The sequence below is a fragment of the Suncus etruscus genome, chromosome 10, assembly GCF_024139225.1.
Source record: "Suncus etruscus isolate mSunEtr1 chromosome 10, mSunEtr1.pri.cur, whole genome shotgun sequence".
Classification (NCBI taxonomy): Eukaryota; Metazoa; Chordata; class Mammalia; order Eulipotyphla; family Soricidae; genus Suncus; species Suncus etruscus.
Window position 1 is genome coordinate 67,779,801 of NC_064857.1, and position 16,355 is coordinate 67,796,155.

At 38.4% G+C, this 16,355-nt stretch overlaps 1 protein-coding gene across 5 annotated transcripts in view; it reads right to left on the reverse strand.

The window, feature by feature from the left end:
- The window catches only part of RELCH (RAB11 binding and LisH domain, coiled-coil and HEAT repeat containing), a 104,251-nt gene that overhangs the window by 56,774 nt on the left and 31,122 nt on the right, over window positions 1-16,355 (reverse strand). For 4 of the 5 annotated variants that reach the window (XM_049782073.1, XM_049782072.1, XM_049782074.1 and 1 more), the window contains 5 exons: window positions 15,958-16,251; window positions 13,026-13,101; window positions 11,927-12,022; window positions 2,602-2,714; window positions 1,397-1,487 (listed from right to left, as the gene is read on the reverse strand). In XM_049782073.1, the coding sequence (XP_049638030.1) occupies window positions 1,397-1,487; window positions 2,602-2,714; window positions 11,927-12,022; window positions 13,026-13,101; window positions 15,958-16,251 (670 nt within the window). Of the gene's footprint in view, window positions 1-1,396; window positions 1,488-2,601; window positions 2,715-11,739; window positions 11,764-11,926; window positions 12,023-13,025; window positions 13,102-15,957; window positions 16,252-16,355 lie in introns of all 5 variants that reach the window. The other variant, XM_049782070.1, reaches the window with a different exon arrangement.

The following is a 16,355-nucleotide window of genomic DNA, read 5'->3' on the forward strand; positions in this document are numbered from 1 at the left end:
CAAAAATAAATTCTTATAAAACTGAGATCACAGAATTGAAGCTAAGATGATGGTTGGGGATGGGTGGGCTGAAAGGGTCCAATTATTTGGTGACAAGATAAAGCCACTGTCGTGGTTGGATTGGTATGGTCACAATGTACCCCCAAAACATAAAAACATATTACAGAAAAAGTTTACACTCTATATGCTGTCTAAATTTGTTATACAATAGAAAAAAATATTTATAATATAAATATATTTATAATTTATAAATATATATGATAAATACATATAAATATATAATTGGATTTTTTTGGCTTTGGGGGCCACATCAAAAAGTGCTCAGGGCTTACTCCTGGCTCTATGCTCAGAGATCAGTCCTGGCAGGGTTGGGAAATCATAAGGGATACTAGGATCAAACTCTGGACAGTTGAGTACAAGGCAAGTACCATCCCTGTTGGACTGTCTCTCCGGCTTGAAACATGATGTGTTTCTATCACTTACCTCACACTTTCAAACTCCCAACAGACACATCAAACATATTAAATCTCAGTGCCCTTTTTTTGGGTGGGGGGTTAAGTATCATGCATCATTCAGAACATAAATATCACGTTCTGAGTCCTTCTTTGATCAACCACCCTTTCTAAAAATTGCATTACTGGGCTGAAGAGATAACACAGGGGTTAAGATACATGCCTAAGCTCAGTTCAATCCCTGACACTGCAATGGCCAGAGTACAGCCAGGAGTGATCCTAAGAGCCAAGAGTAAGAGCACGGAGCACTGCTATGTGTGGCCCCAAACCAAAATACTCCCCAAAACAAAAAAACACTAAGAAACCCAAAGAAAATACAAATGAAATAGCATTCCCCATCAATCTTAACTCTTTACCTTGCTTTATTTTTCCTCATAGTGTATAAAATTTTTTCACCATATCATTATTTACTCCAATCTCCTCACAAAACCATCTTTGTCTTTAATATATCGCTGTGTTCCTAGTGACAATTACAGTACCTGGCACTGAAGCTTCCTAAGAATGTGCTAGAAGAACGACTGAAAGAAAGCATCTCAGGGGCTGGAGAGATAGCACAGTGGTGTTTGCCTTGCAAGCAGCCGATCCAGGACCTAAGGTGCTTGGTTCAAATCCCGGCATCCCATATGGTCCCCCATGCCTGCCAGGAGCTATTTTTGAGCAGATAGCCAGGAGTAATCCCTGAGCACTGCCAGGTGTGCCCCTCCCCCCCCAAAAACAACAAACAAACAAGAAAGCATCTCAGAGCATGGATCTGCACTACTAAATTATTGCACAGGGCTACAGATACACATGGTAATTTAGTAAGAAAAATATGGTAAGTTCTAAATAAATCTGAAATTAGGGGGATTTTATTTATGCAGTCAGGGGAAAACCCAGCTACTGACCTGTTCCCAGCACTGTGGTAAAAGTTCTGCCTCTACACGTGTTGGTCCAACATGACGCGCAAATGCCACACAGCCTGTAAGTATCATTTGCCTGGAAAAAACACAAACGAAGACTTACAGGGGTGAAGGCGCTTTTATTTTACATGCAGGTGAATCCTGTTTGATCCTCAGCACAAGGAGACAAGGCTAAAGGAGCCCTGCAGCACTGCCCCTGACAGAGCCTTTGGTACTTCTGGCCACTAGGGGGCATCTTTTCACTTTACATGAAGAATCTACAAACTCAGGAAATAGATTGTTTTGTGCCTCACAAATTAAAAAGACAATGTAATGAATGATATTTATTTATTTTTTCACAAACAAATAATATTTAATTACTAAGCCACAAGATAAAAAACAGCACCTTTCAAGGGAAAAGAAGTTTTCCTATAAAGCACCATCAAACTGTCAGAAAAGCTCCAATTTGTGACAAATGGAAGGTACTGACAGGATTTCATTTGTACTTCATCTATTTTTCCGTGTATGACTGGCATTGAAGGCCGTTGGTACCGATGAACTGGTACTTACTCGGCCTACAATAACAGGATGGTTTGTCTGCATAAATAGTCTCACTTTTATTGAGAAGTTTTCTCTCTGAGGTAGACAGACATTCATCAGTTACTTAAACTATCTGTCTATTCCAGAGCCACTGTGGCTGTGTGACCTTCTCCTTTGCCAGCTCAGGAAATTTAAATTTCCCTGTAGGGGTAACCCAGACTGTGGGAATGTAACTCAGGACTAAGAAGAAACCACGGCACCCCCTTTAGGTCACACAGTACTGATTTGGACATGGATTACTGGGGTACAAATTTAGGTTCTGAAGATTTTATTTCTCTTACCAGTAAAAGGTTACAGTGTATCTATAGCTAGTTCACTGGCAGGAATAAGGAGACTATTTAGTATTTCTCAGAAGTAGGAAGTGAAAGATAAAGGCAGAGAAACATCTGATATAGTAATCAAAGAGCACATGAATGGCTACAAATTCAGCATTCAGTCATTGAAAAATTACAAGTGAGATCATTGAAGAGCATTGTGATAGGTATTTCTTCTGTTTATTAAAACAGAAGGTATCTGTTTATTAAGAAGAAAAAGGGAAAGCATTTCGATTAAAAAGGTAACTGTATGTCAAATTTGTAAAACTAACATCCCAAGGATGTGGCCATACCCACCTTTGCTCATCATCTGGTCTCTTGATCAAATTGAAAAGAATATGGAGCAGCTGATCTCTCTCTTTAGGCTCAGGGTGAAGGCAAGCTGTACAGAGAATGAGGGGGATCAGCTCCTGGAAAAAGACCAACAGGGAAAATTCAAAGTAAAAATATTTAACAAAGTTTCCCCCACCTTGCATATTCTAAAAGCGATGTTTAAAGTAAAAGAAATGTCAACATAGCAAAGAACAAAAAAAATTGTAAGCTTGATGAAAATTTAGAAAATGTATTTAAATGTTGGTTTGCAACATTTAATGATATAAATTACAAAGTAACGAAGACATTTAAGATTCAACTAACTTGCTTCCTTATTGGTGTTTCTGATGGGTCTACTATTTAGATAATACAGCAGTTTTATTTGTTTGTTTTGATTTACCACTTCCCCCAGTTTTAATTTTGAAAGTGTTTTAAAATAAAAAAAAAAAATCTTGGTTTTGGGTCACACTCAGCAGTGCCCAGAGATCACTAGCAGGGCTCAAGGGATTATATGTATTGCCGGGGATCAAACCCAGGTCAGCTAAGCGCAAGACAAGCAGCTTACACACTACCTCTCAGGTCCCTTCAAAACTTTCTTTGTATTTTGGGTGATACCCTGTGGTGTCAGGAGTCACTCCTGGCTCTGAGCTCAGGGATCACTCCTGGTATGCTCAGGGGACTATGTGGGTATTAGGGATTGAATCTGGGTTGGTTGTATGCAAGGTAAGCACCCTTCTACCCACTACCCCCAAAGTTTTTTTAATACATAGACAAATCTTGCGGTCTCAATCCAATCTTTTTTTGTGGTGCTGGGGACCAACCCTGGTAAACGATATCCATACATGTGTGCTTCTGGCTGGCGGCCAAAGGTCATTTGCTCCTATATGTAGCCCATGGATGATGTCAAAATATCCAAATGATCCTTGACAGAAAGAGTTCTCGTCTTCTATACTCAGTTGAGGGAATGACGAGTGAATGATGGCATTAAAAAAAATTGGCAGATGTACTGGTTTTTGATATCCACAGGAAATTAATTGCTAAATTGTGACTGATTCCAAATAACCTTAATTTCTCCACTATTTATATACTTATTCACAGCCTTTATTTGTGCCACTTTAAAAAACAAACAACTGTTCTATTGCTATATTCACTTATTTATAGTAAAAGTGAATCTTTCCAAGCCTCTGAAGCATAAACACATCCACATAAATCTATATTTACCATTTTGCACTATCTATATCTTTATATCTATACATATATGTTGGTATATGCATCTGGAGTTTTAGCCTTCTAGAAAAGAAAGCAGCTCGGAGTACTGAATAAAAGATTTACTTGTGGGAAGCTAGAGTCTGATCCTGGGACCATGGAGTCCCCTGAGCACCACTGGAAGTGACCTCGAACCCCACTGAGTGTGGCCCAAAGACAAAAAAACAAAAACAAAAACAAATAAACTTTCCTCACAATTCTGAAAGATATTGAGCAGTTACATTTCCTTTGATGTCCAGGTGACAGTGGTTTTAAAGCGACCTGAGATGTCTCACAGGGGTGGAACACAAGCTTCACATCAAGAACTCAAGTTCTATCCCCAGTACCCTAAAGTTCCTGAGCACTGCAAGTAGAAGCCAAACACTGATAACGTAAGTAGGGCCTCAAACCTGGAAATTGTCCCTATGTCCCAAACCCAGTATGGAGGCCAGAAAAAGTCTGTGAATAATCAAACATTTTTGAAGGAAACATTGAAAATGAGGCAATGTTACATCTATTTAATGAAAACAGAGCTTTTTTCACATAAAAATTCCTGATGAAGGGTTTTATTGTTTATAACTAGAAAACTCAAAAACAAACATGTTTGTAATCATGGCACTTAAATATATTTATAAAAAACTTAAAAATTTAAAAAATCATAGAAAAATATAAATAACAGTGGTTAATATGTCTAAGAAAATAAAGGAAAATCTGGTTAAATGAGAAAAAAATTACAGACTCAACAGGTTGCAAGATGGAGCCAGAGAGACAGCATGGAGGTAAGGCATTTGCCTTGCACGCAGAGGGTCGGTAGTTCGAATTCCAGCATCCCATATGGTCTCCTGAGCCTGCCAGGAGTGATATCTGAGCATAGAGCCAGGAGTAACCCCTCAGCACTGCCGGGTGTGACCCAAAAACCGAAAAAAAAAAAAAGGTTGCAAGATCAGCTCTGGAAAAGTTTTACACTTTAAGGGTATTTAATTTACTAATTACAATTAGTAATTAGTCCCCCTTTATCCATGCAGTGTGCTACCCCCAGCAGAAGCCTGGAATCATGGGCATGGTCAGTGACAGAACCCACTTAGGGCACAGATCCAACCTACTCTCACACATCAAAGTGCTCAACTGCCAAGCTGCATGCTTGGTGCCCTCAGAGAATGTCTGTTTCCTATATAGAGACATGATCAAGTTTAAGTTATAAACAAGACACAGTAAGAGATTAACACCTGCTAATAACTAATCATTTATTTACTGCAATAAGTTTATGTGAATGTGGTCTCTTTCTCAGAATATCTTACTGAACGTAACATTTCACGTTGTGGTGAGACTAATTATACACTGTGAAACAAGAAACCACAGTAAGGATGAACTACTATATTTCTGAATATATCCTGAATTTCTACCTACTAAATTTCTGAAGTTTAACCTTTGGGAAGTCTACATGAAATGCTTAAGGCTTATGACAGTGATTGTATAGTAGATTAGAAGCTTGCCTTGCTTGTGGTCAACCTGTGTTCTATTCACAGCACCCACATTAGGAGTAATCCCTGAGTCAAGCCAGGAGAAAGCCATCTCTGTTAAGGGTGAAGGCTGGGGGCTGGAGAGATAGCATGGAGGTAAGGCGTTTGACTTTCATGCAGAAGGACGGTGGTTTGAATCCCAGCATCCTGTAAGGTCCCCCCAGCCTGCCAGGAGTGATTTCTGAGTGTGGAGCCAGGAGTTACCCCTGAGTGCTGCTGGGTATGACCCCCCCCCCCAAAAAAAAAAGGTGAAGGCTGGCATGGCCATGATAGTTTAGGGTGAAGGCTGGTTAACCTGACATATCCAGTTTTTTTTTTTTAAAGTAAATTCCAACTGTGTAACCATTACCAATCTAATCTTGAGACCATTTCTGACATCCAAAGAAATAAGTTTGAATGTATCCTTCATTTTCATTCATCCCACCCTTCTCCAGGGCCATGTTTCTCCTTTCCTTTACCAACTTAACTAAGTGATAGCATATATTTTCCTGATGTACTATTAAAAATACTAAGGCTACAGCCACATAGTACAGCAGGTAGGGCACTTGCCTGGAATGTGCTGATCTAGGTTTGATTCCTGAGTGTAGAGCCAGAAGTAAGCTTTGAGTAGAGCCAGAGTATGATACAAAAAAGCTAAACAAAATAAAACAAAACAACAATAACAAAAATAAAGGGCAGGAGAAATAATTTCTAACTTACTCTATAAAGATACCAAAAGCAGGGCCGGCGAGGTGGCGCTAGAGGTAAGGTGTCTGCCTTGCAAGTGCTAGCCAAGGAAGGACCAAGGTTCGATCCCCCAGCATCCCATATGGCCCCCCAAGCCAGGGGCAATTTCTGAGCCTTAGCCAGGAATAACCCCTGAGCATCAAATGGTGTGCCCCCCCCCAAAAAAAGTGGCTCTTAAGATACCAAAAGCAGACAAAGAAGGTACAACTAATAACTACAGATCAGGGCTGGAGAGATAGCATGAAGGTAGGGCATTTGTCTTGCATGCAGAAGGACAATGGTTTGAATCCTGGCGTCCCATTTGGTTCCCTGAGCCTGCCAGGAGCAATTTCTGAGCATAGAGCCAGGAGGAACCCTTGAGAGCTGCCGGGTGTGACTCAAAAACCAAACCCCGCCCCCAAAAACAAAACAAAACAAAAAAAATAACAGCCCCAAACCCTCAAAACTACAGGTCAATATCCCTTATGAAAACTTTAACATAAAACTGCATGACACAATACTAATATCACATTCAAAAAAACACAAAAACAGTAATCTCAAAGGTCTGGAGTGCATGTTGGAGGCTTGGGTTCCCTCTTGGGTACCTCACTGTCTCCTGAACACTCCAAGAATAAACCCCACAGCCACTGACTGAACCGGTTCAGGGGGAACTGTGAGCATCAACAGATATAACCTCAAAGTAATTATTCAGTATAACCAAGTGGAAAGTATTTCAGGAATTCAAGCGCATTCAACATCTGAAACTATTTAATCAATATATTATAACAGCAAATTAGAGCTGTGAGAAAATTAACTAAATTTAATTTAATTAACTTAGTCAAATTAACTTAATTTAGTCAAATCACAGCTAACACCAAATGCAATTTAAAAGCATGTAAGCCATTCTGTGTCCCATCCAAGATGAGGAACAAGACAACAGTCTCTGCTTTTTCAAACACTACTCAGGTGTTGGTTGGTTGGAGATAGGGCTCCAGCACTCCCGCACATGCTTAGTGGTGGGCCCCAATCTGAGATCTAGTCCTGTTTGTGACTCTGAACACTGCTGTTTATGACCTCTTCAGAAATACAAAGACAGGGAAAATTACAAAAAAATTAACTACAGTTATTCACTTAGGTCCTAGTTAGAGCAGTTGAGCAAAGGTAGAAGTAAAACCCATTTACACTAGAAAGAAACAGAACTATATTTGCAATAACAAGATTTTATCTATAAAAAACTCAAAATAAAAAAATAAATAAAAAATGAAAAACTCAAAATACACAAAATTAAATAAACTTAATAAAACTAATGAGTAAATTCAGCAAAACAGATGTATTGCACATTGAACACACAAATATCAGTCTTATTACTTTTTTGTTTGTTTTCTGTATTAGTCTTATTTCTTTATATTAACAATATATACCCTCAAAAGAAAAGTAGGGGAAATACATTTACAACAGCATTCTGACAAAATATTTCTAAACGGAATTATTTCAAAAGTCAAAAACCTAAAAATAGGGGCCGCAGAGATAGCTTGGATGTAAGACGTTTGCCTTGCATTTAGAAAGATAGTGGTTTTAATCCTAGCATCCCATGGGTCTCTGGAGCCTACCAGGAGCGATTTCTGACCATAGAACCAGGAGTAACCCCTGAGCGCTGCCAGGTGTGACCCCAAACCCAAAAAAACCAAATAAACAAAACCCTACAAATAAATTTAAACAAGGAAGTGAAAGAATTGCTTATTCAATAGGGAAACAATGTGAAACCATGTTTTTTCACAATCGGGATACTGAATAACCAGAAGAAAAGATCCCTGCCTCATTATGTATTTTCGTTTGTTTGTTTGTTTTTTGTTTTTGGGTCACACCCAGCAGCACTCAGGGTTACTCCTGGCTCTATGCTCAGAAATTGCTCCTGGCAGGCATGGGGGACCATATGGGATGTTGGGATTCAAACCACTGTTCTTCTGCATGCAAGGCAAACGCCTTACCTCCATGCTATGTCTGGCCTGCCTCATTATGTATAAAAAACAACAAACCTCCAAAAAATAGCTATAAGTGAAATCTAAGAGCTAAAGGTATAAACCTATTTAAGAAAACAGGGAGAGGAAATCTTTCTGACTTCAAAAATGAATTCTTACATTTTATACCACAAGAATAAGGTGGAAATAAACCAACACAAATAAATCACAGTTCATTAAAAACAAAAACAATCGTCCACTAAAAGGCAGAGTAGATTCAAGATTGTGGGCCAGATAGATCATACTTATTTAAGACAGAAAAGGATTTGTTGGGCCCGGAGAGATAGCACAGCGGAATTTGCCTTGCAAGCAGCCGATCCAGGACCAAAGGTGGTTGGTTCGAATCCTGGGGTCCCATATGGTCCCCGGTGCCTGCCAGGAGCTATTTCTGAGCAGACAGCCAGGAGTAACCCCTGAGCAACGCCTGGGTGTGGCCCCAAAACAAAACAAAAAAAAAAAAAAAGAAAAGGATTTGTCTTGCAAGTAGCTGGCCCATGTTCAATCCCTGGCACCCATATGGTCCCCCCCAGCCCTTCCAGAAATGACCCCGAACTGTGTCTGTAAGCACAGAGCCATAAGCCCAGGCACAATGTGGTGTAGCCAATACATAAAAAAAAAGTATGAAGAATGTGAAAACAATTTAAGAGATAGAAAAAATATTTTTAAAATTAAGCATGTGATAAACATTTATATTCAGAAATACCAAATCTTTGATAAACCACAAACAAAGACAATCCAGTTTGAAAATGGGCAAAGAGGTGGTGATAAGCCATGTGAGCATACTACTTAGCACCTTAAACCTTAATAGAAACAAGGTATGATGGCTAACTTATGAAGAATGTAATAACATTTAGGAATGAGGAATAAAGAACCAGAGAGAAAGTATAGTGGGGTAAGACACTTGATTTGCCTGTGGCCAACTGTTCAGAAGATTTGAACCATCCCTGCATCCCATATGGTCGACCCAGCCAGGAGGGATTTCTGACTGCAGAGCCCACAGTAATTCCTGAGAACTGCTGGGTGTGCGCCCCACCCCCCCAAAAAAAAATGAGAAAAAAATTTAATTCTTTAAACACAAAATCTTATAGGAATGAAGGCAAAATATCCAAGCCAATCAACATGAAAGGATAAAATTAAATGAAACTTTTGTTCTTTGATGCTCTGGGATTGGTTAAAAATTAAGCCAAGATATATTTCTTCACTTATTGATTTAATTTGAAGATATACAACTTTGATATCTTAGGAACAGTAAGTTTTCAGATAGAAGAATGCACCAATAATAAAAAAGAATTAACTCTTCACTAAATTGCATTTAAACATTTAAAAATATGAGTCAGCTTAAAAAAGAAATACCATACCAAAATAGAATAAAATACATGTTTCTGTGTGTGTATATAAATATATATGTCTATATATATTTAAATATACAACACCTGATTACTGATGATGCAAACTTAGAAATCCTTCATGCAGTACAATCAGATTTTAGTTGCTCTTTTATGATAAAAGAGGTAAATAAAGTTCAAACTGCATTTCATAATTTAAGGATTATTATGGAAACACAGTCAAGGGGTTGTTGCAAACACTAATGCATTGCATGGAAGTTACAAGCTGAAAAACAAACAAACAAAAAAAAAAACTCCAATACCACTGTGCCAGGCAGAACTGCAGAACAATCTGAAATTAGACACTGATCCTTCAAGAGAAAGTTTCCTTACCAGTATCTTACAGCTATTTAAAAATGTTAAAAAAATATATCATTTTTATCTTTTACATTAAATATGTAAAATGTAAATAATGCAGACACTTGATTTGCCTGTGGCCAACTGTTCAGAAGATTTGAACCATCCCTGGGATGGTTATAAAACCATTATATGGGAATAAAACATTTTAAAATTCTCTATAATTTTCTTGAAGATCAGCACAAATTTCTTGTGCTAAACAGATAAAGCTTTTATAACAGTTTTGCCAATGCATTGTGAATCTATCATACTGTAGGTCCCATCATCATGGCTAAAATCAGTGGTAAATAATCAGATAAGATACATGTTAGTCTAAAATCATATGGGGCCGGCAAGGTGGTGCTAGAGGTAAGGTGTCTGCCTTGCAAGCGCTAGCCAAGGATCAGGACTGCGGTTTGATCCCCCGGCGTCCCATATGGTCCCCCCAAGCCAGGGGCAATTTCTGAGCGCTTAGCCAGGAGTAACCCCTGAGCATCAAAAGGGTGTGGCCCGAAAAACCAAAAAAAAAAAAAAAAATCGTATTAACCTGCTTATTTTAAAAAATTCTATGAACTAAAAATGGACTTCATAATTTAACTAGCCAGTAAAGTAAAACTTGTTTGAAAGAATATTACTATTACTGTAATGAGATTATAAAAATCTTTTTATTAGGGGCCGGAGAGGTGGCGCTAGAGGTAAGGTGTCTGCCTTGCAAGTGCTAGACAAGGAAGAACCGCGGTTCGATCCCCTGGCATCCCATATGGTCCCCCCCAAGCCAGGGGCAATTTTTCAGTGCTTATCCAGGAGTAACCCCTGAGCATCAAACAGGTGTGGGCCAAAACAAACAAACAAAAAAATCTTTTTATTAATCTCTTAGGAGCTAAATGTTAATCTACAAATGACTCTAAAGGAGTTAAGGTTCATAATTTAAGTTTTGTGTACTAAACTGTATTTGCTACTGCATTTTAAATATATAATGCATCTGTTATTAATAGATTGGCTGTAAGAAAAATTAGGAAAGGCATAGTCAAAAATTATTATAGGGGCCAGAGAGATAGTGCAGAGGTAGGGCATTTGCCTTGTACACAGCCAACCCAGGTTCAATCCCCAGCATCCCATACAGTTTCCCCAAACATCACTAGGAGTGATTCCTGAGTGCAGAGCCAGGAGTAACTCCTGAGCACCATTGGCTGTGTCCCTCAAACTAAAAAACAAAATAAAAACCCAATAAACAAAAATATTACAGACAATGTTATAACTGTTTTACTACTGTAAGAAAATCATTCCCAAATATAACATTAATAATAGGAGGTCACAAGTACACATAATGCCATATTATTAGTCCTTGTTAATTTGTAATACAGGGTGTCCATTTCTGCAGGCATATCAAGCATATCAAGAACAGAGATGAATGGGGCCGGGCGATGGCGCAAGAGGTAAGGTGCCTGCCTTGGCTGCGCTAGCCTTGGACGAACCGCGGTTCGATCCCCCGGCGTCCCATATGGTCCCCCAAGCCAGGAGCAACTTCTGAGCGCATAGCCAGGAGTAACCCCTGAGCGTTACCGGGTGTGGCCCAAAAACAAAAAAACAAAAAACAAACAAACAAAAAAAAAGAACAGAGATGAAAAAAATTCAGCTAAGTGATTAAAAATAAAGACTGGGGTTAGAGGTATAACACAGCAGGTAAGGCGACTGCCATGTCCATGGCTGACCCAGGTTAGATCCCATATTGTCCCCCAGGCTTGCCAGGAGTAACCCCTGAGAACCTCTGGGTGTGGCCCCAAACCCACCCAAAAAGAAAAGGCAGTGTTCACGGAACATGTGAGGACCTACAGTAATAAACGGTGTTGCAGAAGCTTATGAGGCTTTAAGCAAAATTGAAACATGAAGACCATGCAGTTTTACTGAACTCACCTGACAGAGGTGCAAAACCATTCTCTAGGAGCAGAGAGGCATGCACAAAAGTAAGAATATGATTGCAAGTAATAGACTTTAACAAAATTAAAATATAACACTAAACTTCAAAATGACAGGAAAAATAAAAGGACAACATGATGAAATTACTGGGATGAAAACATGAAAATAATGGGATAGGTCTCACCTCTCTCTTTGCCAACAGAACGTTAGGAACGATGTGTGGCAGGCAGCGACCCAGCATTAACATAACGTTTTTCTCACTATCTGCAATCCTAGACACCTAGAAACCAAAAAATTAATAAACAAAAGTGGAAAACATCTATGCATGAGGGTACATCAAGTTCACGATCAGATCCTGATCTCACTGCAAACACAAATCCAAAATGACACAAGTTAGAATTACGATCATAGTAATAATAAAATCTGATTCTCCAAATAGGAAACACATTTCAGTATCCCTGAAATAAGTTTAATACACCAGCAATAGCAAGGGAGAAATTAATAAGGGCCTATTTGGTTTGAGCTCTAGAAACACATAGGGATTCACTCAGAACTGGGACAGTGTCCAAGGTGGGTTTTTTTCTTTTGTCCTTGAAAGGATGCTCAAAAAGCTAAGATATTTGCCTAAGGTGGTGATCTGTGAAATGGAAGCAGCTTTAGGAAAAGGTCCCAGCAGACAGTCTTATGATGAAGATCCATCCAAACAATACCATAAGTTTTCCGTTTTTCTAAGGATATGTGGGACAGAAGCTCAGGAGAGGCCACATGGAATTAGCAACAAAATGGAAAGCAAGAAATGAGAGTAAGACAGGGCAAGGGAAGATTGTAGGAGATGGCATCTTCTCAAGATTAATTTACACAACAATCAATAAGCTTCTGGGGAAATCTGAGAGCTTACCAATCAGCAAAGAAAATCACTCTGAACCAAATGATAAACTAAAAATCACCATGGTTAGTCAGGTGAATTTAAATAAAAAAAAATTCCATCAAACAATAGGTACATTTTACTTGGCTTTCAGAATTATATCAGAAACAGATACCATACAAATTAAACTGCAAAGGACACTTTAATAATTTTAAATGACGTTTTAATACAAAGAACAAAAACAATTTCCTTCTTTAAATGTTCAGAATTTTAAAAATTACTTCTTAAAATGTTTTTTAAATAATAGATTTTTTTTTTTATCTGAAAAAGGGTTCTGCCATAGCTATTTTGCAATTAGATACTAAAAAGAGAAAAAGAATGTTTAAGAAAGTCCCCCCAAATATCTGGTATTAATTACCTCTGATCCTAAACGACTATCTGCTGACATTCGACAAAAGGAGAGCAGGGCTTGGTGGAAAGCAGGAGACAATTTTCTAAAAAAAAAAAAATTAGATAAAAGAGGACAATGAAGTTACTTATTACAGGTCTTTAAGGAGAAAGCAAGGTGCATGGGGTAACACCCATTCTTACACCAACCCTCCAACCAAATTCTTGGCCACACACTTCATAAAATAAATTTATAGAGATGGTAATTTTGAAGTAAACCAATAATAACAAATTATCTTAAAACAGCTTGATGATATGTGAAGTGTCCACAAATATTGATGGCTCGGAAGCAATATAGCAAGTCAATGACTATAGGAAGTATATGCAAATTCTAAAATGAGGACTTTTCCTTCCTGATTGCCTTTGATTTTAGAAAGACAAATAATAAAAAAAAAGGTAATGAATATAAAGGCTGATCTGGAAAATTGCTAGGAGAAATTAATGTGTTTGGGATATATATAATGTTATATATTATATATCCCAAACACATTAATATATATGATAAACCCAATGTTAAAAACTCACAAAATGTAGTGAAAAAATCACATGTAAGTGAATTAATGCATGGTATTATTTTATTTATTTTAATTTTTTTTTTTTTTTTTGGTTTTTGGGTCACACCCGGCAGCGCTCAGGGGATATTCCTGGCTCCAAACTCAGAAATCACTCCTGGCATGCTCAGGGGACCATATGGGATGCCGGGATTCGAACTAATGACCTTCTGCATGAAAGGCAAACGCCTTACCTCATGCTATCTCTCCGGTCCAGTGCATGGTATTTTTCAAAGATTTATTCTTTTTTTGGTAATAAAATATATTAGCTTTCATAAAGTATATTAAAATACACATTTTTTTTTGGTGGTTTTTGGGTCACACCCGGCAGTGCTCAGGGGTTACTCCTGGCTCCATGCTCAGAAATTGTTCCTGGCAGGCACAGGGGACCATAGGGGACACCGGATTCGAACCGACGACCTTCTGCATGAAAGGCAAACGCCTTACCTCCATGCTATCTCTCTGGCCCCTAAAATACACATCTTATGCAACATTGGTCTGTACCTATTAGTATTACTAAAATCAAAACTGTGGGTTTTTTTTTGTGTGTGTGTGGTTTTTGTGTCACACCCGGCTGTGCTCAGGGGTTACTCCTGGCTCCATGCTCAGAAATTGCTCCTGGCAGGCACGGGGGACCATAGGGGACACCGGATTCGAACTGATGACCTTCTGCATGAAAGGCAAACGCCTTACCTGCATGCTATCTCTCTGGCCCCCAAAACTGTGTTTTATGTGCTTGATCTACAAAGAACTGATACTAAGTCACATTCATATAAAGATTATTATATCTTTATAATATACATAGCAGTAGTACTCAGTAATTTCTGTGACTAACCTAAAACAGTTTGAGCCTGTTGACTTATTTACATTATTTCTCCTTTCATCTTTTTAGCAGAGAAAGTCATAATCCATTCTGTATAACCCAAACTATGCACCTCAAATTAATTTTCCTTTTATTTTTTAATATCCAATCCTAGCCATCTTCTATCTCTATAGTGTGCTGGAAATCTATCAATGTCTTTCAAGTACAGAGCAGGCTGCAATCATTTAGTTGGATTCTTTCAATGAACATACCTCATTAATATTATTTTTCTGGTCTTGCTACCCACTACTTATCTTCACCCTAACTCTCTTTTTTAAAGCTCGGATACCATCACTTCTATAGGATTTCCAAGGCTTATTTCCTTTCTATTGCATTTCCTCTCTCTACTAGCTCAAGTAGGCTTAGAGGACTCTGTCTTTGCTTAATTCTCCAACTTCTTGCTGTACTAGTCTTCCAACTTGTTTTCTTAGCTCAAGTTTTATTAGATTCATCTAGGTCCCCAAGCGTACATGCTGTTCTCTGTACATGACCCTTCTTCCTCCTGCTGCTTTGACTGTTAGCTATGACATGGCTGCCAGGTTTCTGGGGAGAAAAACCTTTGCTCATGAAACCTCCTCACCTTTTCTCGTTACTATCAGGTACACTGACTGGGTTCCTAAAGTTGAATTTCACTGAAGCTATACTTTTCATACTTTATTATAATTTTCAGATTATTTCCATTATACTATAAGATTTGGTATGGGAAGGATTACCATATTGTTTACTTAAGCCCACTGTTAGGCACAAAGGCATAAAAACCCATATTAACTAAGCAAATTTGATAATCACCTATTTTCAGAGAATGACTTAAGAGTATGAACGAAGGGGCCGGAGAGATAGCACAGCGGCGTTTGCCTTGCAAGCAGCCGATCCAAGACCAAAGGTGGTTGGTTCGAATCCCGGTGTCCCATATGGTCCCCCGTGCCTGGCAGGAGCTATTTCAGAGCAGACAGCCAGGAGTAACCCCTGAACAACGCCGGGTGTGACCCAAAAACCAAAAAAAAAGAGTATGAACGAAGAGACATCAAAAGTACTTGGCAAAAAAACCTTGGGTTTATGTATATAGCTAAGAAAACGGAACCTCATTCATGATTACTTCATTTATCATTACTACTATTATTATATTTGTTTATTTTTTGGTCATGACTTTTACCTGAGACAGATAATGATGATTGGGGTATTGCTGTGTCAGGGATTGAACTGGGGGCCTCACCCATGTCCAGGCGTTTCTCCTAACACTTTAATAATATTTCTGGCCTAATTTATTGCTTTTTGAGACAATTTAACTTAGTAATTATTTTCTCTCTCTCTTTCTCTTATTTTTTGTTTGGTGACATGCAGTGTGTTATGCTTTTAAGTTATTATCAAAATCTACCAAATAAAAAGTCTATCTGATCTATAAAAGACTCAAGTAAGAGCCTAAACTCTATAGTTTGACAATGTAGTAACTAGATAAAAGACACATTTCAAAATACAGGCTGTATACTTACCTATTGGGTTTGTCAAAGTGAACTGTAGGTTTACTTGGTGGTGAGGAGGATGACATTCCTTCTCTATCTTTCCTGGGAAGAGAATTTGGGAGGTTCTCTTTAGGAAAGGTGGAATCCACTTCATCAGCCTTTGAAATATGGGTATCCTTGCTTATCCCCTGGTCTGAGCTATTTACAACAGGATTCTGCTCACTGTCTTCAGAGTCTTTGTGGAGTGACTTATGTAAAGAAGGATGAACAGAGTCACAAACGACTGAAGTTGTAAAGTGCTCATTTTTGAGGAAGTCCATTTCACTGTAGACAGACAAACAAATTATTAGGGAACAAATGCACTTGAAAAAACGTTGGCAACATCATAAGCTTCATAACAGGATTCAAGCTCTAAGAGCAGGCCATGC